This window comes from Ranitomeya imitator, chromosome 5, assembly GCF_032444005.1.
Source record: "Ranitomeya imitator isolate aRanImi1 chromosome 5, aRanImi1.pri, whole genome shotgun sequence".
NCBI lineage: Eukaryota > Metazoa > Chordata > Amphibia > Anura > Dendrobatidae > Ranitomeya > Ranitomeya imitator.
In genome coordinates, this window is record NC_091286.1 from 407349048 (window position 1) to 407375485 (window position 26438).

At 43.9% G+C, this 26438-nt stretch overlaps 1 protein-coding gene across 1 annotated transcript in view; it reads left to right on the forward strand.

Moving 5' to 3' along the window:
- The window catches only part of PSMD1 (proteasome 26S subunit, non-ATPase 1), a 115614-nt gene that overhangs the window by 86961 nt on the left and 2215 nt on the right, over nucleotides 1-26438 (forward strand). The window contains exons 17-24 of the mRNA XM_069727001.1: nucleotides 14524-14638; nucleotides 14718-14834; nucleotides 16705-16807; nucleotides 17139-17308; nucleotides 18079-18171; nucleotides 19380-19466; nucleotides 20121-20261; nucleotides 21789-21943. Of these exons, the coding sequence (XP_069583102.1) occupies nucleotides 14524-14638; nucleotides 14718-14834; nucleotides 16705-16807; nucleotides 17139-17308; nucleotides 18079-18171; nucleotides 19380-19466; nucleotides 20121-20261; nucleotides 21789-21935 (973 nt within the window). The 3' untranslated portion in view covers nucleotides 21936-21943. The remainder of the gene's footprint in view (nucleotides 1-14523; nucleotides 14639-14717; nucleotides 14835-16704; nucleotides 16808-17138; nucleotides 17309-18078; nucleotides 18172-19379; nucleotides 19467-20120; nucleotides 20262-21788; nucleotides 21944-26438) is intronic.

The window sequence follows — 26438 nt, forward strand, 5'->3', positions numbered from 1 at the left end:
TGGTGCGTACGGCGTATACAGTGTGTGGTGCGTACGGCGTATACAGTGTGTACGGCATATACAGTGTGTGTGGTGCGTACAGCATATACAGTGCGTGTTTGTGTGTGGTGCGTACGGCGTTTACAGTGTGTGTGTGGTGCGTACGGCATATACAGTGTGGTGCGTACGGCGTTTACAGTGTGTCGTGCGTATGGCATATACAGTGTGTGTTTGTGTGTGGTGCGTACGGCGTTTACAGTGTGTGTGTGTGTGGTGCGTACGGCATATACAGTGTGTATGTGTGGTGCGTACAGCATATACAGTGTGTGTTTGTGTGTGGTGTGTACGGCATTTAGTGTGTTTGTGGTGCATACGGCGTTTACAGTGTGTGTGGTGTGCGTACGGCATATACAGTGTGTGTGGTGAGTACGGCGTTTACAGTGTGTGTGTGTGGTGCGTATGGCATATACTGTGTGTGTGTGTTGCGTACGGCGTATACAGTGTGTGTGTGTGGTGTGTACGGCGTATACAGTGTGTGGTGTGTACGGCGTATACAGTGTGTGGTGTGTACGGCGTATACAGTGTGTGGTGTGTACGACGTATACAGTGTGTGTGGTGTGTACGGCGTATACAGTGTGTGTGGTGCGTACAGCGTATACAGTGTGTTTGTGTGTGCGTACGGCGTTTACAGTGTTTGTGGTGCGTACGGCGTATACAGTGTGTTGTGTGTACGGCGTATACAGTGTGTACGGCATATACAGTGTGTGTGGTGCGTACAGCATATACAGTGCGTGTTTGTGTGTGGTGCGTACGGCGTTTACAATGTGTGTGTGGTGCGTACGGCGTTTACAGTGTGTCGTGCGTATGGCATATACAGTGTGTGTTTGTGTGGTGCGTACGGCGTTTACAGGGTGTGGTGCGTATGGCATATACAGTGTGTGTGTGTGTGTGGTGTGTACGGCGTATACAGTGTGTGGTGTGTACGACGTATACAGTGTGAGTGTGTGGTGTGTACGGCGTATACAGTGTGTGTGGTGCGTACGGCGTTTACAGTGTGTGTGTGGTGCGTACGGCGTTTACAGTGTGTGTGTGGTGCGTACGGCGTTTACAGTGTGTCGTGCGTATGGCATATACAGTGTGTGTTTGTGTGTGGTGCGTACGACGTTTACAGTGTGTGTGTGTGTGTGGTGCGTACGGCGTATACAGTGTGTATGTGTGGTGCGTACAGCATATACAGTGTGTGTTTGTGTGTGGTGTGTACGGCATTTAGTGTGTTTGTGGTGCATACGGCGTTTACAGTGTGTGTGGTGTGCGTACGGCATATACAGTGTGTGTGGTGAGTACGGCGTTTACAGTGTGTGGTGCGTACAGCATATACTGTGTGTGTGTGGTGCGTACGGTGTTTACAGTGTGTGTGTGTGTGTGGTGCGTACAGCATATACTGTGTGTGGTGTGCGTGCAGCATATACTGTGTGTGTGGTGCGTACAGCATATACTGTGTGTGTGTGGTGCGTACGGTGTATACAGTGTGTGTGTGTGGTGCGACGGTGCTCCGCTGGTGGTACCGCACAAGGGCCAGTACAACCAGCAGTTTACATATAGAGACACCCATCACTTTGGTGTCCCAATATTGTGGTCGGTGAACTTCTGCCGCTTGGAATTCTGGGATCAGGACACATCTGGATGGAACGGGATGTGAAGACATTACAAGGTAAGTATATATTAAGATATGTATATAATTATAATAATTTATCTAACTTTTATTTGTATATAATTTTCCTTTTTTAAGCCTTGAGCCCTGGCTAATATTCCTCATGTGTTCTGTTTAATATATTAAGGCATTTTTAAGAGCCCGATGTGCTGATTGCGATCTCTAGTGTATGTAGATGGTCTATGCTTTGTCAAGCCACTTTCTGCCCTTGATGAATTGCTTTCTCCTGTGCCCACATACGTTGGTGCTGTTCCTTTCCTGCTATAGCCACTCTTACCCTGCAGTAGTCTTGTGGTTCCTGATGGTCGTACCTAGTTTATGCTGTGTGCGGGGTATTGAGTTACTGAGCACGAGTGGATCCCACCAGGGCCGGCTCACTTCTATCCCCCCCGCTGAGCACTGTGTTCTTTTCTTGAGCTGACACTGTATATTTTTGTTGTACAGTTGTGAACACAAACACAATCAGCGTTGTAATAATGTATTGCATTCTAGCAGTCTATCAAATGTTGGGTGGTACCGAGGGGAGGGGGCTGTAACCTCTGCAGGAATCCAGGGGAATTAGTGTTGGTAAGTAATGAAATGCTTCTTCACAGATGCCCCTATTCTTCACATGAGGTGTGTAGACTGTTTGTTCACAGTATATTTATGCAGAAATGCTCCCAGGACGGACATTAGTACATTTTCCTCTTAAAATCTGAGCAATAATCTGCCTGGAAAAAAAAACATTTGCGTTATGTGGCACTATTGGGGTATGTTCACACACTGCATTTTTGCTGCAGTTTATACGTCGCGCATTTGGTTCATATAATATACAGTATTGTAGGCTATGTTCACATGCGTTTTTGCAGCGTTTTTTTTTTTTCAATGTATATGTTCAGCTGCCTTTCATAGTACCAGCAAAGTCTGAGATTTCAGAAATCTCATGCACACATTGTTGTTTTTTTTCCCTGACTGTTTTATGAAAGACCTGCATTTTTGCAAAATGCAGCATGTCACTTCTTTCAGTGTTTTTTTTTTTTTATATAGCATTTTTCACCCATTGAAAGCAGTGGGTGGTGTAAAAAAAAAAAAACTATGCAAAAATGCTGCAAAAAAAACACCGGTATCAGGTTTTGCGGCTTTTAGGGTGCCAAAACCTAATGAAGTTGAATCTGATTCTTTTTTTATGCACTAAACTTTATCAGCATGCACAAGAGAAAAATCTACCCTGACAAATAACGCTGCAAAAAATTCAGCAAACACTCAGCAAAACCTTCTTTTTTGACATTGCTTGTTTACTGCCGAGACAGCAGGTTTTGCTTGCGCCCCCCAAAAAAAAAACCACATTAAAACCGTGTGAACATAGCCTTACAGTACCAACACGATCCTTCACGCTTCATAAATCTAATGAACATGCTGTTTGTTTTTTGTTTTTTTTATCCGAGCAAATTTCATGCCCTGCTTCATTTTTTTTCTTCTTAAAATAAAGATGCAACTTGTCAATTATTTCAGCTTTCATTCACATGAACGGGTGAAAAATGTAAGCAAAAAAACGCTGTGGGAAACATACGTATAGGGCGCTGGGCACTTCTCTGGATACGTGGAGAGGTTTTCAATTGTCAACTGATAGTGGTAATCAGTCCCTTTGCAATCATGATGGAGTTGCCAGCAGGATGCGTTTTTTCTCCATAGACTTGCATTAGCGACGCATGGTGACGTATGGCCACACGTCACATCCATCGTGCAACCGATGCGTTGTGATTTTGTGGCCCGTCGTGATGAAAAAAAAGCGTTCAATGTAACGTTTTTTTCGTCTGTCGGAACCGCCATTTCCGACCACGCGTGCGTGGCCTGAACTCCTCCCCGTCCTCCCCGGAACTCATAATGGGCAGCGGATGCGTCTGAAAACTGCATCTGCTGCCCACGTTGTGCACTATTTGCACAACATACGTCGGGTTGACCGTTTGCGACGGCCCCGTACCGACGCCGACGGAAATGTGAAAGAGGCCTAAGGACTCTTTCAGCTCCCGTCGAGATACGTCGATTTTTGAGAATGCAGGATCCTGAAAAAAAAATTTGCAGGGTCCTGCATTTTCCCATACACTTGTATTAGCGACGGATGGCCATCCGTTTCATCCGTCGTGCACTGGATCCTTCGGAAAATAGCGGTCCGTCGTGGAGAGAAAACGTTCGTTCATAAGAAAGTTTTTTTCTGCACGTCGGAAAATCGGTCAGTGACTGGTCCTGCGCTGTCCGTCGTCGGCTATAATGGCATCCTATGGGTGCAGGATCCGTCGCTGACCGTCACACACAGGAATCCAGCGACGTATCACGTTTTTCCCTCTGAGCATGCCGGAAGGATTTTCAAGTCCGGGAAAAAGAGTTTCTCTCTCTTCAAATTGTGGCAAGAACACAACCGACGCATCCGTCATTACACTGGAAGCGTCACACACGGTTTTCACTATTTTTGTGACGTCTGTCGATGTGTCATTTCACTGCACAACGACGCACAGCAGACGACGCAAGTGTGAAAGAGGCCTAAGGTATGTGCGCCCATGGAAGTAATGGTGACATCTTAGGCTACTTTCACACTAGCGTTAACTGCAATCCGTCACAATGCGTCGTTTTGCAGAAAAAACGCATCCTGCAAAAGTGCTTGCAGGATGCGTTTTTTCCCCCCATGTACTTGTATTGGCGACGGATTGCCACACGTCGCATCCGTCGTGTGACGGATGCGTCGTGCTTTGGCGGACCGTCGGGAGCAAAAACCTCTACATGTAACGTTTTTGCTCCTGATGGACCGCTTTTTCCGACCGCGCATGCGCTGCCGGAACTCCGCCCCCACCTCCCAGCACCTCACAATGGGGCAGCGGATGCGCCGGAGAAATGCATCCGCTGCCTCCGTTGTGCAGTGCGTTAAACGCTAGCGTCGGAATCTCTGCCCGACGCATAGCGACGGGGAGATTCCGACGCTAGTGTGAAAGTAGCCTTACCCAGCATTTCTAGACTTTAGAAACATCAGAGTAGAATTTGCAACAACTTGTTTAGAGACAGCAAATAATGAGCAAGACATCATCTTCCTGATAGGCAGAGCAGAGGGCAGCACAGGGGCTCGGTTTTGGGAGATCCAGAGCATCACTAGTGTGTCCTGTTACCCGGATGGCATATGTGAGATGGGCACAGGGGCGTATTATGCTTTTGGAATTTTGAAAACTATGAGAAAACTGTTGCTGATGCCCAAAAATAAAACTGGATGAACCCGAGGACCAATATAACCCAAATGCCTAGATATATGCAATGGCCTGCCAACTAAAGCCTTGAGTATTTTGTCTCGTTACCTTCCTCTTGTTCTTTTAGCAGCCTTTTTTGTGCCATATTGCACCTTCCTTTCCTTTTAAGATGAGCTATTCCTTAATACCAGAGGGTATAATATGGGATTTGGATATTTTAGATAAGTCTACCCGAACGGTAAAAAGTAGTGTACGTCTTTGAGTCAAAGCGAAGTGTTTTGTACATTGCCGGAGAGGACGGTATCAGGACATCACATCAGCTTGTTATTTGGAACTATTGCTATATATGGGCTTTAGGAGCAGCGCACGGTGTTACGCACTATGCACTAGTAACCTCTCACACTCAGGGCACGGCTAAACTTTTACGTTCATTGAGGAGTTTGTAAAATCATATAGCTTTTCTATAGGAATGTAGGATGCTCTTGCAATGAAAGTCTACAGGTGTCATTTGCCTCGGTCTACCAGACTTATACAGTATATCATAAGTACAGCACTGTGCCAAAGTTTGAAGGATGTGGGAATAATGCTGCAAAGCAAGAATACTTTAAGAAATAGATATGTTTTTATCATTTAACAAAATGCTAAGTGAATGGAAAAAAATAAAAATCTAAATCAAATCAGTAATTGGTGTGACCCCCCCTTTGCTTTCAAAACTGCATCAATTCTTGTAGGTATGCTTGCACATAGTTTTTGAAGGAACTCAGTAGGGAGATTGTTCCAAACATCTTGGACAATTATCCACAGGTGTTCTGTGGATGTAGGCTTGTGTAAATCCCTCTGTCTTCATGTAATCCCAGGCAGATTTGGTGTTTAGATCAGGACTAGTGACTGCAGACCTATCGATTTGGGCCAGACAACCCCCTTAACATTAAAGGGAACCTGTCAGCCCCAAAATGGAAGGTGAGCTAAGCCCACCGGCATCAGGGGCTTATATCTACAGCATTCTGTAATACTGTAGATAAGCCCCCGATGTAACCTGAAAGATGAGAAAAAGGTTAGCTTATACTCACCCAGGGGCGGTCCCCGTACGTCCGATGGGCGTTGTGGTCCGGTGCGGGGCCTCCCATCTTCTTACGATGACGTCCTCTTCTTGTATTCATGCTCCGGCGCCGGCGTACTTTGTCTGCCCCGTTGAGGGCAGATCAAAGTACTGCAGTGCACAAGCGCCGGGAAAGGTCTGAGAGGCCTGCGCATTGCAGTACTTTGCTCTGCCCTCAACAGGGCAAAGTACACCTGCGCTGGAGCTGCGGCGTGAAGACAAGAAGATGTCATTGTAAGATGATGGGAGGCCCCGGACCGGACCGCCCCTGGGTGAGTATAACCTAACCTCTTTTTCTCATGTTTCAGGATACATCGGGGGCTTATCTTCTGGGGACCAGTGAACCGCGCTGAGACCCACAGATTACTTGTAGATGGTACCTGGCTCATGCAAGACAATGACTCCTGTGCCTGGTGATGTACTCAGGTACCCGAACAAGCAGATCATGCTGATGTAAACTGTTTTGAATGGTCTGGTTTGACACTTGGGTGCTCTTGCCTCTCTTAAATAAATGTGCCTGGAGTAGTGTGGCATTCATTATCTGGCTCTGAAGGGCATCGGTCACAAAGAAGCCGACATCTATGTGGACGATGTGGCCAAAGGACGTCCACTTCTGTGCCTTTCTGTGATTCTTCCAGTCTCTCTGTATCTCTGTTGCTGGTGACACTTTAACCCCTTCATGACATGTGCCGTACATGTACGCAGCATGTCGGGTCTCCTCCTTTGATGTGTGCTCCGGTGTTGAGCCCACATCTTTTCCAACACATGTCAGCTGATTTCGACAGCTGACATGTGCCCCTAACAGCCACGGGCAGAATCGCGATGCACTCGCAGCTGTTAACCTGTTAAATTCCGCTGTCAATATCTGACAACAGCATTTAACATGATCCGGCCGGAAGCACGTCACTAATCCCTCCCGTCGGCGCCCGTGTCACATGACCGCGGGTCACCGATGGGTTAGCATGACAACCTGGGCTCTGCAGCACACCCCTGTGGTTGTCATACCTGGATAGCTTTGAGCGCAGCACAGTTATATATATATATATATATATATATATATATATATATATATATATATATATATATATATATATATATATATATATATATATATATATATATAATAATAATCTCATACGCTCACTGTGAGTTCCCCAAAAGCTGGTCTAGTGGTGGGAGTGGCTGCGGCCTTGTCTGTTACTTGTCAGTCAAGTACATAATTGTCCTGACTATTGGAGGCAGCGGAGTTGTCTCCTTGACAAACTGGTGACGGTGGTGTTATCCTTGACAGTGTTTTTTAATCTGCTGCACCAAGTTTGCTGACTTCTGCTTCTTCAGCCAACAACGTTGCCCCATTCTTGGTGTCCTCAATGCTGAGAAATGCAGCCAAACACTTGATCATCATGCAATATCACCAGGGAGGCGTCTGATTGGCGCCAGGTTTATTCTGCAGCAGGACAACTGCCCCAAACATAGAGCCGATGTCATTAAGAACTATTATCGGAGTCCTGGAAGTGATGATATGGCCACCCAGAGCACTTATCTCAACAGTGTGCCGGTGTGACATTACATGCAGAGACTGAAGGATTTGCTGAAGTCTTCATCCACGGAAGATCTGTGTTAGTTTTCCAAGATGTCTGGAACAACAGTTTTCCTTCAAAATCTGTGTACAATGCTTTGGTGTAAAGGGTGACCAAGAAGAAAAGCACCACTGCAAGTTATGCACACCTCAAAGAATATATGATAAATAGTAATAATGAAAAAAGTTTTTATTGGCACACCACACAGTAAATCAAAAAAATACTTAAAACCAAACAAATACCGTATCCAGTCAGAACAATCTACATATTATAATGCCCAATATACACTTGTATGCATGGTCCATCCCATTCTAAACCTACTGGCTCCTGCGGCTAGTGTGCAGCCCTGCAAGGAAAGCATGGACCATCCCAGCACAGGATCCCTGAAGATAAGAAACCATCCAGAGCATACGTCCCCAGAGGATGGCTATGAAATAATATGCAAAAACCATCTACACAATGGGCAGGAAGCCCAATTAGGCCGGAGAAGTTGTTAATTTACTGTGTGGTGTGCTAATAAAAACTTTTTCATCATGACTATTTATCTTTTCTTTGAGGTGTGCATAACTTGCAGTGGTGCTTTTCTTCCTTGGTCATGTTTCACTTACCACGGACTTTGCCCCCCAACTCTTTTTATGTTACCCTTGGTAGTGCGCTTGGTTTCCCTTCATTTCATTTGGTGCAAAGGGTGGTCACACCAAATATTATTTGATTTCACTTTTCATTTACTTTACATTTTGTTAATTGATACTAATTAACGCTTCTATTTTTTTTTTTTTAAAGCATTCTTACTTTGCAGCATTATCTGCACACCTGCATAAAACACTTGAACAGTACGGTATAAATTCAGATTATTTCCCCTCGCAGATAGCAAATGCAATACGAGCATGGCCTAAGCAATAGTCTTTGCGCTCATCGTTATCCAAGGGAAAAGTGGCCTGATCCAAATGACAATGCATAGCCTTTTTCTCGTGAAATAGAACAGCGTGTTTCATTATTCTGGATGTGAAGCAAAGCAGCGGATCTTATGTCTTTTTTTACTTTGGCTAATGAGGTTGCGTATATTTATATCCTCTGATATCCTTTACCAGATTTCATGTACACTGTAGGTTGTGTAATAGACAATTACATGATTTTTTAAAATCTTTTGTTGTACATGTGACATTGATTTTGTAATGTCACGTGGAGTAGTTATTGGGCACAGGTTCTTCCTACCTTCTATGCCTGATCCATCATTTCTATCCGACTTTGTATTGGGTGATGTGTTCTTGAAAATACGCAGAAAATGCAATGACTGTCGCCGCTCTTTGCATGGTTTACATTCTTGCACAATGCTGCTGTGTTAACCCGCTGGATAGTACATTTTCCGTGATAAACATCCCCTCGTGGTAGTCTCTCTGGGGTCTGCTGCCTTATATATGATGATATAACCAGATTAATAGTGACATCCTGCTTTCTGTTGGGCAGAATGAACATGCTTGTAGCAAGCTTTGTGTTTAGGCTGGAAACTTCTTTCCTTCAGGGTATGTCCAACACAGGGCATTTTTGCTGTGTTCTTTTTCTCCCTTTTATGCTAATTTTCAGTTGCTTTTTACAGTACCAGCGAAGCCTATGAAATTTCAGAAATCTCATGCACACACATTGGGGGTTTTTGTCATCAAGATTTTGTGCTTTGCAGCATTTTTTTTTTTACATAGATCATGTCACTTCTTTCAGTGTTTTTCACCCATTGACTTGAATAGATGGTGAAAAAACACTGCAAATACGCTAGGTTGATGTTTTCTTACAGCGTATTTGATGCAGAAAAGTCAAGGACAGCAGGATGTCACACTCAGCTCTGCTACCTCTAGATGGCAGTCTGTATGGTTGCATGATGCGTCCATACAGCCTGTCATCCAGCAGAGACACTAAGCAGCGGACCTGAACTACATTCACTTGAATGGGAGCCCGACAACAGTGTCTGACACGCTGTCATATGCATGACAGCGCGGCAAACACCGCTTCTGATCAGTGGTGAAAACATCCCCACTTATCAGAGAGCCGGGGTTCCCACGCTGTTAAGACAGCAGGAGCGCTCAGCTGTGATAGGAGGTATAAAGTTTACCTCCGGTCACTGATGTCAGCTGATGGGATTATCGCTCCCATCATCCGACACCTGCTGCTGCTAATAACAGCAATAGCAGGAGAGGCTGATGGGAGTATTCATCAGCTGCTCCTGTGTTGTAAATAATAATAATAAAAAAAAAACCTGTGTGGGTTCCCCCATATTTTTGATAACCAGCCAGGCAAAACTCACAGCTGGGGGCTACAACTCTCAGCTTATCAGCATTAGCAAGGCTTGTTATCAAGAATAGAGGGGTCCCCACTCTGTTTTTTTTTTTTTTTTTTAAATCATTTAAATAAATAATTTTAAAAAACGGCGTGGGATCCCCCTCAATTTTTAACAGCCAGCCTCGCAAAAGCAGACAGCTTGGGGGATGGTATTCTCAGGCTGGTAAGGGGCCATGGATATTGGCCCCCCACAGCCTAAAAATAGCAGCCCGCAGCTGCCCAGAAAAGGCACATCTATTATATGCGCAAATTCTGGTGCTTTGCCTGGTTGTTCCCACTTGCCCTGTAGCGGTGGCATATTTGTGGGGTTGATATCACCTTTGTATTGTCTGGTGACATCAAGCCCACAGGTTAGTAATGGAGAGGTGTCTATAAGAGACCTATCCATTACTAATCCTATAGTTGTTAACAAACACCGTTATACTCGCCTAACGCCTAATTCCACTGAAGCCCACGTTCTCCTGTAATAAACCAAAAATAAAAAACAATATCACCTCACCTGTCCGTCATTCTGTCCCACGACATAATCCCTGTCTTGGGGATGATTAGTTTTCAACCTGGATGGTGCCAAGGTGCAACCGTCCAGGCTGAGAACCACTGGTGACTGAATTGCTGCAAGCGCAGCATCTGTGATTAGCGGTGACGTCACTGAGGTTGCGTTCCCAGCTGGGCTGAACTGCGGTGACCTTGATGAGATCCCTGCTAGCACCGTGAGAAAGTCGCACTGTGCAGAGGCCAGTTCACCAGGAGAATTTAACTGCTGTGAATTTCAACTGTGGTGAACTCGCCTCTGCACAGAGCGACTTTCTCATGGTGCTAGCAAGGATCTCATCAAGGTCACCACAGTTCAGCCCGGCTTGGAACGCAGCCTCAGTGACATCACCACGCTCATTTACCAGTGGTTCACAGCCTGGACGGTCGCATCTTGGCGCCTTACAGGTTGAAAACTGTTTGTCCCCTAGGCATGGATTACGGCATGGGACACAACGACGGAGAGGTGAGGAATATGGTTGTTTTTTATTTTAATTCTCTTCCAGTAGACAATGCCAAAGAGTGGAATGGACGAGGTCATAAGTATGGTATAATTTAAGATTTATTAAAGGAGTCTGTCATTCTTTCAGTTAAAGGACTTTATTCTGGGTGTCTGTTTTTATAAAATATGATTATGGGGTTGGTAATGGGATGTCTTATTGACGCCTCTCCATTACTAACCTTGGGGTTTGATGGCACCTGACAATACAAAGGTGACATCACCCCCCCAACTATTACCCCACTTGCCACCACTACAGGGCAAGTTGGAAGAGCGAGGCTAAGTGCCATAATTGGCTCATCTTATAGATGCACATTTTCTGGGGGGCTGAGAGCTGATTTTTTTTGCCTGGGGGGCAGTATCCATGGCCCCTTCCTAGGCTATTAATATCAGCACACAGCTGTCTGCATAGCCTTTGCTTATCATTAGTTACAGGGGGACCCTACCTCATTTTTTTATGGTCCCCCATTTTAATAGCCAGTAAAGGCTAAGTATATAGCTGTGAGCTGATATTAATAGCCTCCATGGGTATTACCCCCTTCCCAGGCTATAAACATCTGCCCCCGGCCATCGGCTTTCCCTCTTCTGGTTAAGAAAATTACGTGGGAGCCCATGCCATTTTTTCTGAAAAATTATCTTCTAATAAATACATGTACAGTAAGCTGCACACATGCTACACTAATTGTATTTGTCACAGACATCTGTGTATCTACCTATTTTATGTATTTACTGTATGTAATCCATCTATTCAAGCCTGTTGGCTCCTGCTGTGATTTTACTGTTACGCTGCTGCTGAATTTGCCGGTTTTTCTTCTATCTGTGTAATAAATAAATATATGTATATGTCCGTATGTGTGTGTGTATATATATATATATATATATATATATATATATATATATATATATATATATATATATATATATATACACTGTTCAGCAGAGGACCCGGGAGACGGAGCCGTACGCAGCGCTGGAACGGGGGACAGGTGAATATACTCACCCTCCTGGCACGTCCACGGTCCCTGCCTCTCCGGTGGAGATTGCGGTGTGCGTTCAGTGTTTACGCATACCGCGATCTCCTGTGAGCGTCACTCTGTGAGGGCCAGACTGCGCCGGCGCTTGCGCAGTCTATAAAGGCTTCGGACAGAGTGACGCTCCCAGCTTATAATATAAATATATATATATATATATATAATGAGAGATGGATATAGAGAGATAGATAGATATATATAGAGAGAGATAGATAGATATATAGAGGGAGAGAGATAGATAGATAGATATATAGAGAGAGATAGATATATATATATATAGAGATAGAGATAGATATATATAGAGATAGAGAGATAGATATATAGAGAGAGAGATAGATATAGAGAGAGAGAGATGATATATGTACATATGCACCGTATGTATGTCTTCTATGTGTATATATCTAATCTCTCTATTCTAACCTGTCACGCTGTGATTTTACTGTACGCGGCATATGAATTGCCGGCTTTTCAAAGAATCTAGAGTTATGGTTCTCCAGGAAGAAGGTTTGTTTTTTTTCCTCTCTGGGGGCACTCAACTTTATTAGCATGCACAAACAGACTCAAGGTAGCCCAAAAAGCGCATGAAAAAATGCACCAAAATATGCATCTTTGCCGCAGCCTCTTTCCTGCCAAGAAATCAGGTTTTGCTGCAGAAAAAAGCAAAAGAAATGCCCAGTGTGAACATACCCTCATACCAGATCTTATTTTTTTTTTTTTTGGTTCTTGTTGGGTTTTTTTCTAATTCAGCAAATTATATGCATAGTGACTTTTTAGTAATATATTTTTGTACCACCATTATCTATAGCTAGCCCTTTATTTATTCTGCAGTCAAACAAATACTATGTGATGTGAGTTTTTGTATATATTCCTATGGATCATTTAGTTTTATAAATGTATTCTATCTGCACGTCCATAAGCGACATGGCAGAAGTTTTAATTGGCGGGGGTCGCTGATTTTTTATTGAACTCCGCTTCAGTTTCGAGGAGAAGCAGTCTTTTAGCAATTGATGGGGGATCTTGGCACCCAGAAGCTGCAAATCAAAACACCTAGCACATCAAAAGTTTTGTGAACGTGCAGTTACCGTTCTAAGGTCTTTCCCACCATAATGATTATATCCTTTACTAGATGGTGGCCCGATTCTAAAGCATCGGGTATTGTAGAATATGTATGTATGCATGTACGTACATCGTACTTAGCATAGCAGCGCAGTATATAACGCAGCCGGCGCAGTATATAACGCAGCCGGCACAGTATATAACGCAGCCGGCGCAGTATATAACGCAGCCGGCGCAGTATGTAACGCAGCCGGCGCAGTATGTAACGCAGCCGGCGCAGTATGTAACTCAGCCGGCGCAGTATGTAACTCAGCCGGCGCAGTATGTAACTCAGCCGGCGCAGTATGTAACTCAGCCGGCGCAGTATGTAACTCAGCCGGCGCAGTATGTAACTCAGCCGGCGCAGTATGTAACTCAGCCGGCGCAGTATGTAACTCAGCCGGCGCAGTATGTAACTCAGCCGGCGCAGTATGTAACTCAGCCGGCGCAGTATGTAACGCTGCCCGCGCAGTATATAACGCTGCCCGCGCAGTATAGAACAGTGTGGGCACCATATCCCTGTTTAAAAAAAGTAAAATTAAAATAAAAAATAGTTATATACTCACCCTCCGGCATCCACCGAAGCTGTCCCGATGCTTGGTCTCGTGAGGCCGCTAAGTCATCTGGGTAATTTCGCAATGCATCACTGGGAACAGAAGCTGGTGGCAGCATTGCGCGCATCGGTGGATGGCGGAAGGTGAGAATAGCACAATTTTTTATTTTTTTAAATTATTTTTAACATTATATCTTTTTACTATTGATGTTGCATAGGCAGCATCAATAGTAAAAAGTTGGTCCAAGATGAGGCGACACACTGGCACTGACTGGAGGGGAGTAGGGAGGGGGCACTGACTTCCGCGACCAATCAGCGACACGGGATTTCCGCGACAAACAGACGGAAGTACCCCATAGACAATTATATAGATAGATGGCAGAAAACAATTACTTAATTTAACTGTAATTATAAATTTTGCGTGGTATTTTTTAAACGCCTTCCAAATACTCTATAACTATATCTTACCCATGTGTTTTGTTACCTCCTCCCATCATATGTTTTCAGCCAGGAAGAGCATTGTCTTCTCATGGAAAGCCATTGCTCTTCCACCAGCGCGCAGTAAATTGTGCCGTCATTGAACCTGCTCTGTTGATGCATGCTTGGTAATGGCCTCAGTACACCATGATACAGAATACTCCTGGGATTTGTTTGAGGAATTATGTATGTCTGTGCAGGATCCGCCATTATAGCCATCAGACTGTCTGCAAGCTGAAAACCGTGTAACCTCCATGGTGAGGATAAACGCCAAAAAAAAAAAAAAGATTTTTGCATATATTGATGGTGACGTATTATTGCTCCGGTGTATGGAAAAGTGATTGGAAATGTTTATATCCCGCAATTAGTTCAGTTATCTGCTGTTTTTTGGACTTCAGTTTGTTCACCTCTTCTTGTTCCTTCTGCAGGACCCCAGAGCAGTGCCCAAGTGTAGTGTCCCTGCTGTCCGAGAGCTACAATCCTCATGTGCGTTACGGAGCGGCGATGGCGCTGGGGATCTGCTGTTCTGGCACTGGCAATAAGGTTAGCAAAGAAGCCGCGCTCTACTAGCCTTGACCGGTCTTGTATGTTGTATGACCTAAAGTCCATGTGTCTATTACAGGAAGCCATTAACCTCCTCGAACCGATGACTAACGACCCTGTGAATTATGTGCGTCAGGGTGCACTCATCTCCTCTGCACTGATCATGATCCAGCAGACTGAAGTTACGTGCCCAAAAGTAGGTGGAGATTTTATTACCCCAAATGCTTCTTTATGTGTAGAGTTCGGTTACTTTTCACTTTCTACATAGGACTCCATGCTGCCCATCATAGAATTTACATCCTTTAAAAAAAAAAACAAGTAATTATTCCATCTCAAGTTTAAAAAGCAACTATCGTTTTCATTTTTATTTCATAAATCAGCGGTACAAAAGAAAATAAGCAATTTTGTAATAGATCTTAATAAAGAAATCTGCTTCTTTCCCTTCTTGGACTGATCATTAATTTTCAATATTCTTTGGTTAAAATCTGTATTCAGGGACGTGAGATAGGAGCTTGCCGTTACTACTGGTAAGATTCTACGTAGAATAGCGGAGGGGGCGGAGGATTTGTCTCTGGCTCCTTCATCTACATAGAAGCTCATCAGCACCAACTGCTATCTCCATAAGGGAACAATCTGTCTTCACTGAATTCAAATTTTTACCCTTCAATTGAGAATTTTGGAAATTAATAATCATTCCAGGAGAAGGGACACCTAATGGTCACATAATAAATAGTTTGTAAATTATTACTATTCTGTGTCTAGGAGGGTTAGCGATTTCTCATTTTTGTTCTAGTATTTAAAAAGAGCCTCAGTCTTTATTTTTTTTCCCTTTAGTTAACGTTTAATGTCCGTGCACTAATGAAGGCAACGCTGTCAGTCACATTTCTTGGGAAGGGTAAACACGGCTTGCCAGATTTCTGGCAGCTTTTTCTGTGAAAATAATGAAATCATTCAAAAACTGTGTGTCACGAATCCAGCGTTTTATCCTCCAATCTCATGCACCTCACCAAGAGTAAAGGAGACGACAGAGCCATTATAATGGAAAAGCTGACATTTGCAGGAGGATGCACACAGGGATCAGCTATGTCTAGTGTTGAGGAATATGTCCTATATGCACATGTAGGTGTGACGCCCACAACGAGCGAGAGGCAGTCCGAGTAAATGGAGTTAGTAGGTCTCAATGATCCGGATCAGGTGAAGTAGATGGTCTGTATCGCTCAGACCTCAGCAGCACAGGCACTGAACCCCCTTATTTTCCACCTTAATAAATATGACCTCAGCCTTCCCGTGTAAGCCTGAGCCAGTATGTATGCCTACCTTCCCATGCGCGGTCTCGTACACAGATTGTCTCCCCACTTTGGTATGCAGCTCTCTCCGGGGCGTTCCATCTGGGACAACTCTGTTTATTTGCATTCGGTACAGTCTATAAAGCAGATAATAACGTCTGTGTCCACAGTTCGATCAGAGCAGAACCTGGCCTGTGACTCAAGCCTCCTGTTTCCAGGCCCTTCTTGGAAGCCCCCTAAGCTTCACATGCATGAGCTACTAGTGTAAGGCTTGTGAGGTCTCCTCTACTAAAGGCTCCTACTTTGGCTTTTCAGAAGCATCCAACAGCCCTATATTGGTGTAATGCTTTCTAGAACTGCAGACTCTGATTTCTTTCATGGTTTTCTTGCTTTGAGCATAAATGTGATTCTCCAGCATTTTATGGGTTAGTCCAGAAGACCACCCTTCAACTTGTCAGTGTGCCGTTTCAAGCTGTATGCCTGACAATAGTCATGTCCGGTGTTCAGAATATTGCCCTTCCGACAGGCGCCAGCAGAGCATTAGGTCTGCAGAGCATCTGCCTTATTGTAGTCCTGCTTCCTCAAGATATGATTACAGTCCAGAATGTATGATATACTGCGAGCGCCGCCTGCCACTTTTTACCAAGGGTGTCACTGGTACTTCCACACGCCAAAAAGAAATGTAGCCTACTAATCTTCTACTGAAGTGCGAAGGTTTGCATGAAGTGTGCACATTTCTACCTAAATGATAGATTTGTTACTACATCATCTCTTTTTCAGGTCAGTCAGTTCCGTCAGTTGTATTCCAAGGTGATTAATGACAAACATGATGATGTGATGGCAAAGTTTGGAGCCATACTGGCACAGGGCATCCTTGACGCAGGTATGTTGTAACAGCCCTGGGAGCCAGAAGGGTGGATTGGTTAATCTGATACGCTGGTGGTACCCAAGGGGTTATCATTGCTGGAAGTATGTCACTGTATAAATTACTTCTCTCTAGAAGTCAGCAGATAATGGTTTTATAATGATATTAGATGACTGCACCTGGCTTCATGGCGGTAATGACCCAGCCTGCTGCCCTCTTCACCCCGCGCTGACGGGAGAAATCCTGGCTGTAGACCTTTAGTTTAACCTCTCAATAACCACTTTGCTGTAAATGGCCAACATTGTAATACCTACTTAACAAACCTAATGCTCCATTTTCCTTTGTGCAGGTGGACACAATGTTACCATCTCCCTGCAGTCTCGCACCGGTCACACTCACATGCCTTCCGTGGTCGGAGTCCTAGTCTTCACCCAGTTCTGGTTCTGGTTCCCACTTTCACATTTCTTGTCTTTATCCTTTACTCCTACCTGTGTGATTGGTCTTAATAAGGATCTTAAGGTGAGTCTGAGCTCATTGGATCTGGGCACCTTGCTGCCATTTTCTTCCCAGCCAATTTTACTTGAGCTGGCTCTGAGTGGGTTACAATAATTGTAGCATCACAAGTCCCCGTAACTTAAAAGAAAAATGCATAATCCTCTTACAGACCTTATGATGCAGGATCATTCACCACTCATTAGCAGCTCCTAGTAATGATAGACAGGACTGCTAACAAGATTCATTAACTCTTCCTTACACCAGCGCTCCGATACAACAGTTTCTCCTGTCTACTCAAGATATAATCTCTTGGTCATCTAAAAGGGAACTAAGAGGTTAAAGTTGGGAGTACAGTTTGGCACTCAGTCTGATATTGCTCGCTCCTGATATTCACTGTTAGCGTACCATCGCCGCTGCCTTAAGACAAATCTGTAAGATGCGGAGGCCACTGATGCATTTCATTAAAGCACAGCTCCTTTATCCTGTACAGCACATTAGAAGATGGATTCCAGTGCGAAAGTGCTTAATATTCTGTCATATCATTCTGCAAATTATGAACTAGCACTAGATATGAGCAAATCCCAGTGTGATATTTACTGGTCCATAGAATACATTTTATACAGCCAATTCACCTATTCTTACGACAAATTGGCCAGCACATCCGAACGTCCGGCAATTTTGTAAAACTTGTAAAGAACATTCAGATTTATCACAAAATATTAAATTAAAAACCGTTTTTGTTCTAAACGTGTAGTTATGTTTGCTTACAATTTGTCTTGTTATTTTTGATTTAGATGCCAAAGGTTCAGTATCGATCGAATTGCAAGCCTTCAACATTTGCCTACCCAGCCCCCTTAGAAGTACCCAAGGAGAAGGAAAAAGAGAAGGTGCGTGTTAAGCATAGAAAAGTGCATTTAATTTAAATACAGAAATACATCATCTTCTGATCTCGAAATCAGTGTCATAATTAGATTTGCAAAAAAGTGCATTGACAAATAAAAGGAAAAATAAAGTGACGCTGCTTTTGTCACATAACCCTTTTATAGTTACCATGGTCACAGCATATTAAAGGGTCTCTTGGCTAGAAACCTCCATTTACCAGGTTAGACCTCATTCAGACGTCCATGTTTTAGATACGTGTTGTATCCATATTCTTCATGGATAAAACACGTACCTCATTTTTTCGCAGATCATGTGCAAAAATCACATTAGAGACGTGTCAATTTTTTTCCCAGCATCACGGGTGAAAAAGTGCCAATACAAGTCTATGGGGCCGTGAAAAACATGAACAGCACATGGATGGGATCCAAGTACTATCCGTGTTGCAAATGACAGGGGAAGAGTTGTAATTTATTTATCCATACAAAACACTGACCATACACTGATCACACACATACTGTAGTATTTTTTTTTTTTTTTTGGCGAACATGAAAAATATTGTCTAAATGAGGCCAGAGGCAGTAATTGCAGAGGGAAAGCCAAAAAGAGTGAGTTTAGTGGGCAGCATGTAGTGCTTATTTCCACCTGTGGTGGCGCTGCAGAGGGTTTGACCACTTGCTAGATTTCTTGAGGATTCCAGCTGGTTGCCTTGTAACGAGGAGCATTAGAACTAAAGAAAAAGTGTAAAATATGCAACTCCTACATTTTATTTTTAAGCTTGTTTATGAGTGTTCTCTGTGAAGTCTGTAAAGTTCTTGTAATTGCCAGAATCAGATGATTAGTGTGAACATTGTGAGGTCATTTCGATCAGGATTTAGCATGAGTATTTGTAAGCTGAACTCGGACATGAGTATAACATATAGGAGAGATACAAGTGTTTCTATACAAGGTTTACTCTATAGATTTGATGCCTAGGTTTTACAAAAGATACTCTCCAAAATACTGCCGTACTCCTGAAAGGGAACTAATGGGTAGAATATCAGAACTTCCTTCATACACCATGTTAGACTTTTATTGTTGTTGTTTAAAACAATTCTGAGAAATCCATTTAGTGGTCTTACCTTTTTCCTGTATGTATCTCTTAATAGAGTGCAATGTTGCCATCTAGTAAATTCAGATGCAGTTTTTTATGTATGTTAATACTTTACTCTTTCAGGTCTCCACTGCTGTCCTATCTATTACAGCCAAGGCAAAGAAGAAGGAGAAAGAAAAAGAGAAGAAAGAGGAGGAAAAAATGGAAGTGGTGAGTTATTTATTTTCTACAGCTGCTTTATATATAAAGTACAGAAGGGGGGCCTATGATAAGCAGTGGCCTGCATTATGTGCTATACCTATGGTCCCCAGACTAATGAGCCGTGAAACACATGAGCCTCTTGGTCCTGTGCATGTGGCTACTCAGATGTTGGATGCTCCACTTAAAAATACAAAATGTGTTCCTACTCCTTCTGCGTGTAACAGTTGTCTTGTTCTCAAAGAACAGTATAGGCCAGTGTTCCCCCAACTCCTATCCTCAAGACCCACCAACAGGTCATGTTTTCAGGATTTCCTTGGTATTGCATATGTGATGGGATTATTCCCTGTCCAGGAGATGCAATTGTCATTTGGGCAATACTAAGGAAATCCTGAAAACATGACCTGTTGGTGGCTCTTGAGGATCGGAGTTGGGGAACTCTATGATCCTGTACTGTGAAACAACCAAAAAAGCTCCTAGAATCCCCAAGCCTGTGGTACTATATAGCAAATGAGGATACCATGTTTTGTTATAAATGTAAAGAATGTTTGCATCAGACAATATAGCTGATGTCTACAAACTTTAATTAATTAAACAAATAGTTCAAAAATTGCATTTGCAGATCAGATATCATTAATTCATGTGAATCTTGATTTTTATACTTAGGATGAGACTGAAAAAAAAGAAGAGAAAAAGAAGGAACCAGAACCAAACTTCCAGCTCCTTGAGAACCCAGCTCGTGTGATGCCAGCTCAACTCAAAGTGCTTAGCATGCCAGAGGGCTCCAGATACCAACCTTTTAAACCCGTGAGTACAGTTTAAGTGCATTGTGCCAAGACTGATCTGAAATATATACAAGAGAACTTGAAGGATTAAGAGGAGGGGTTATTTCATAGAGGCCTAGCTACAATTTACTGCTTACAGATTAATACAGCGTTAAATGACTTTGGAATTATTTTAATTCCTTCATTAAGAGGCTCGCAGTTTGGGCATTTGGGCTGCATGTGGGCCTTCATTTTTTTTTTTTTACTCCAGAGCAAAAGACACTACAAGTAAAAAAGTCCAGCTTTGGAGGTCTTGACAGTATTACATAGTCTCTCATCCATTTGAATGCAACTCATTTAAAAACATTGCGCTGCTTTGGGGGCTGTTGGGTTGCTCTGGGGGCTGTTGGGTTGCTCTGGGGGCTGTTGGGCTGCTCTGGGGGGCTGTTGGGCTGCTCTGGGGGGCTGTTGGGCTGCTCTGGGGGGCTGTTGGGCTGCTCTGGGGGGCTGTTGGGCTGCTCTGGGGGGCTGTTGGGCTGCTCTGGGGGGCTGTTGGGCTGCTCTGGGGGGCTGTTGGGCTGCTCTGGGGGGCTGTTGGGCTGCTCTGGGGGGCTGTTGGGCTGCTCTGGGGGGCTGTTGGGCTGCTCTGGGGGGCTGTTGGGCTGCTCTGGGGGGCTGTTGGGCTGCTCTGGGGGGCTGTTGGGCTGCTCTGGGGGGCTGTTGCGCTGCTCTGGGGGGCTGTTGCGCTGCTCTGGGGGGCTGTTGCGCTGCTCTGGGGGGCTGTTGCGCTGCTCTGGGGGGCTGTTGCGCTGCTCTGGGGGGCTGTTGCGCTGCTCTGGGGGGCTGTTGCGCTGCTCTGGGGGGCTGTTGCGCTGCTCTGGGGGGCTGTTAGGCTGCTTTGTCGGCCGTACACTGCTTTCCTTGCAATGTATTGCACTTGCTGATCCTCCTTTTAGAAAAGGGTTGTCCACATGAGACAACACCTTTAACTGTCTCTGTAAAGGCGACTGTAGATTTAGAGAACTGTAACTTGTGTATTGATAAGCTGCTGAGGATTTTTGTTAAGGTACCGTCACACATAACGATATCATTGCTTTTTGTGACGTAGCAACGATATCGTTAAGGAAATCGTTATGTGTAACAGCGACCAATGATCAGGCCCCTGCTGGGAGATCGTTGGTCACTGCAGAAAGTCCAGCACTTTATTTCATCGCTGGATCTCCCGCTGACATCGCTGGATCGGCGTGTGTGACGCCGATCCAGCGAAGTCTTCACTGGTAACCAGGGTAAATATCGGGTTACTAAGCGCGGCCCTGCGCTTAGTAACCCGATGTTTACCCTGGTTACCAGGGGACTTCGGGATCGTTGGTCGCTGGAGAGCTGTCTGTGTGACAGCTCTCCAGCGACCAAACAGCGACGCTGCAGCGATCGACATCGTTGTCGGTATCGCTGCAGCGTCGCTAAGTGTGACGGTACCTTTAGCTTCCTCCAAATTTTCAATTCTTTCTACACCTTTAATTTGTTCACCGTGCTTGTAGTCTGTTGGTGCAGTTTATTTCTTTCCCCACAGCTTTCAATTGGTGGTATAATCATCCTCCGAGATACTAGTGAGGAAGAAGAACAACTAGTGGAACCTGTTGCTGCGCATGGTCCAAAAATTGAGGAGGAGGAGCAAGAGCCAGAGCCCCCAGAGCCATTTGAATATATTGATGACTAAAAGTAAAGGTAGGGAGATCTATGGGTAATAATGCTTATATTGCAGGTATTTTAAGTATCAAGCAAAGGGTAATGGATATACAGTATTTCTATTCATAACATGGGTGGTGTTTGGCATGCCTTTATTACAAAAGTGTTTTGTGTTATGAACATGATTAAAGCAGATCTGTCACTAGATTTTACAATCAATAGCCTAGACCTGCTGTGGTACTTAGAAAAACTATGTAAGACTGGCTATATTATCTTGATATTAGGATGATCATTTTAGTTGTTCAGCTGGACTGCTAAAATGCTCATCTTAGTATCAGTCGAGAAAACTTTTAAAATAATTATGCAGACATTCTCACATGAGTTTTCAAGGTAAGTATGCCAGCAGCCTCTGGTTTAAGACCTATTTAATAATGTATGCAGTTTGTATCGTGAAATCTGGTGAGAGATCAGCTTTAATTAAAGGGATTGTGTCATCAGAAAATTACATATTAAATCAGGTTTTTATTAGACTTTTTTCCTTTAAATATTTTTTTTCCTCAAATATGTGAATATTCCAACTTTTCACGCTGGCCATTACAGCGCACACAATAGGCAGATCTTTCTTTATGCAGCTCGCTTGTCAGTTTTGCTGAGTAAACTGGTCCAGGGTGAGCAAATTCGCTTTTAGGCCCCATTCTCACGTCTAATGTTGTCAGATGTGCTCTGTATCTGGTCTCTCAGAGAACACGCACATACTCATTATACTCATCAGTTTTTTAACTCATCCATTCAAACCTATGAGCTAGTGAAAATATATGGCAGCACATTTATGGCATCCAAAGGCTGCTTTCACACATCAGTTTTTTGCCATTAGTCACAATCCGTCAAATTTTGAAAAAAAAACCCCAAAACAACTGATCCGTCGCTGATTGTGAAAAACTGATGCGATGGATCCTTTGTGTTTGCCTGATCCGACTAGCTGATCCAGCTAATTGGTTCCTAAAAAAAATCGGAGCATGCCCAGTAAAAAAAAAAAAAAAAAAAAAAAGTGTTCCGTCGCCGGATTCTGTCATTTGACGGATCCGGTGCCATATGCTTCCATTCTAGCAAACGACGGACAGCGACGGATCCGTCACTGTCAGTTTTTTCGACGGACACAAAAAAAACGTTACTATGTCCGTTTTCTTCGGCCACCGGATAAACCATTTTTGACGGATCCTGCGAAAAACGGATGAAACGTAAGGCCATCCATCTCTAATACAAGTCTATGAGAAAAAACGGATCAGGGGGCAACTTTTGCCGTATCCGTTTTTTAAAATTTGCCGGATTGTGACTATTGGCAAAAAACTGATGTGTGAAAACAACCTAAGGGTATGTGCACACGTTGCGGAAATTGCTGCGGATCGGCCGCTGCGGATTCGCAGCAGTTTTTCATGCGTTGTACAGTACCATGTAAACCTATGGAAAACAAAATCCGCAGTGCACATGCTGCGAAAAAAAAACGTGTGGAAATGTAGCGTTGTTTATTCCGCAGCATGTCAATTCTTTGTGCGGATTCCGCAGCGGTTTACACCTACTCCATAATAGGAATCCGCAGGTGGAATCCGCAAAAAATCGCTGTAATTCCACAGGAAATCCGCAGTGCGGTTTACCTGTGGATTTACCAAAATCAGTCTGGAAAAATCTGCAGAGTAATCCGCAGCGTGTGCACATACCCTAATGCTGTCCATTTTTCACTAACAGATAGGCTGACCTTGAGAAACCAGTCTGGTTGTTTTTTTGTCATACAAGATATATGATTATGTACTGTAAAAAAAAAAAAAAAAAAAGACTACACAGTAGAAAATGTGATTCAAAACACTTTAGAAAATCAGTCACTTTTTAATGTAAAAAATAAATAAAATGGTTTGTGTGCATACCTGCTGGCGGTGCGCAAGTCCGGTCTACCACCTGCGACACTATGTAATCAGCTACTGATACAGAATTCCAAGGCGCTGGAGATTCCCCTTAACCCCTTAATCCCATATGACGTACTATCCCATCCAGGTGACCTGGGACTTAATTCCCAGGGACGGGATAGTACGTCATATGCGATATGCCTATCGCAGCTGACATCCGGCACTATGTGCCAGGAGCGGTCACGGACCGCTCCCGGCACATTAACCCCCGGCACACCGCGATCAAAGATGATCGCGGTGTGCCGGCGGTGCAGGGAAGCATCGCGCAGGGAGGGGGCTCCCTGCGGGCTTCCCTGAGACTATCGGTACACGGTGATGTACTCACCGTGTACCGAGCGTCTTCTCCCTGCAGTCCCCGGATCCAAAATGGCCGCCGGGCTGCATCCGGGTCCTGCAGGGAGCACTTCCGGATCAGGCTGCAGCTGCAGCTCTAATCCTGCCCGGCTGTATGTCAGATCACCGATCTAACAGAGTGCTGTGCACACTGTCAGATCGGTGATCTGTATTGTCCCCCCCTGGGACAAAGTGAAAAAGTAAAAAAAAAAATTTCCACACTTGTAAAAAAAAAAAAAAAAAATTTCCTAAAAAAAATATTATTCCCATAAATACATTTCTTTACATAAAAAAAAAACAAAAAAACAATAAAAGTACACATATTTAGTATCGCCGCGTCCGTAACGACCCGACCTATAAAACTGGCCCACTAGTTAACCCCTTCAGTGAACACCGTAAGAAAAAAAAAAAAAAGAAAAACGAGCCAAAAAACAACGCTTTATTATCATAACGCTGAACAAAAAGTGGAATAACACGCGAACAAAAAGACGGATATAAATAACCATGGTACCTCTGAAAACGTCATCTTGTCCCGCAAAAAACGAGCCGCCATATAGCATCATAACCAAAAAAATAAAAAAGTTATAGTCCTCAGAATAAAGCGATGCCAAAATAATTATTTTTTCTATAAAATAGCTTTTATTGTATAAAAGCGCCAAAACATAAAAAAAATGATATAAATGAGTTGTCGCTGTAATCGTACTGACCCGAAGAATAAAACTGCTTCATCAATTTTACCAAACGCGGAACGGTATAAACGCCTCCCCCAAAAGAAATTCATGAATAGCTGGTTTTTGATCATTCTGCCTCACAAAAAATCGGAATAAAAAGCGATGAAAAACTGTCACATGTCCGAAAATGTAACCGATAAAAACGTCAACTCGTCCCGCAAAAAACAAGACCTCACATGACTCTGTGGACCAAAATATGGAAAAATTATAGGTCTCAAAATGTGGAGACGCAATAACTTTTTTGCTATAAAAAGCGTCTTTTAGTGTGTGACGGCTGCCAATCATAAAAATCCGATATAAAAAACGCTATAAAAGTAAATCAAACCCCCCTTCATCACCCCCTTAGTTAGGCTAGGTTCACATTGCGTTAATGGGTTAACGCTAACGGACAGCGTTGCACGGCGAAAATGTCACAATTAATGCCGTGCAACGGGTCCGTTAGCACAACCATTGACAGCAATGTGATTTTCGGGTGTAGCGCATCGCTAGAGCGTGCCATTTTCGGCTCGCGCTAGCAAGGTGCCATTCTTTTGTGGCGCGCCTCAGACGCTGCTTGCAGCGTCCTCGGCGCGCCCGAGGTCCGATCCCCGATCTTCCAGACCGGGGACGTTAACGCGACCACTAAACACGACACCTAAAAAGACATTGCGTTAGCGCAATCCGCTAGTGCTAAACGGATTTCCCTAACGCAATGTGAACCTAGCGTTAGGGAAAAATAATAAAATTAAAAAAAATGTATTTATTTCCATTTTCCCATTAGGGTTAGGGTTAGGGCTAGGGTTAGGGTTTGGATTACATTTACGGTTGGGATTAGGGTTGGGATTAGAATTAGGGGTGTGTCAGGGTTAGGTGTGTGGTTAGGGTTACAGTTGGGATTAGGGTTAGGGGTGCGTTTGGATTAGGGTTTCATTTATAATTGGGGGGTTTCCACTGTTTAGACACATCTGGGGCTCTCCAAACGCGACATGGCGTCCGATCTCAATTCCAGCCAATTCTGCATTGAAAAAGTAAAACAGTGCTCCTTCACTTCCGAGCTCTCCCGTGCGCCCAAACAGGGGTTTACCCCAACATATGGGGTATCCTCGTACTCGAGACAAATTGGACAACAACTTTTTGGGTCCAAGTTCTCTTGTTATCCTTGGGAAAATAAAAATTTGGGGGGCTAAAAATCATTTTTGTGGGGAAAAAAAAGGATTTTTTATTTTCACGGCTCTGCGTTGTAAACTGTAGTGAAACACTTGGGGGTTCAAAGTTTTCACAACACATCTAGATAAGTTCCGTGGGAGGTCTAGTTTCCAATATGAGGTCACTTGTGGGTGGTTTCTACTGTTTGGGTACATCAGGGGCTCTGCAAATGCAACGTGACGCCTGCAGACCAATCCATCTAAGTCTGCATTCCAAATGGCGCTCCTTCCCTTCCGAGCTCTGCCATGCGCCCAAACAGTGGTTCCCCCCCACATATGGGGTATCAGCGTACTCAGGACAAATTGGACAACAACTTTTGGGGTCCAA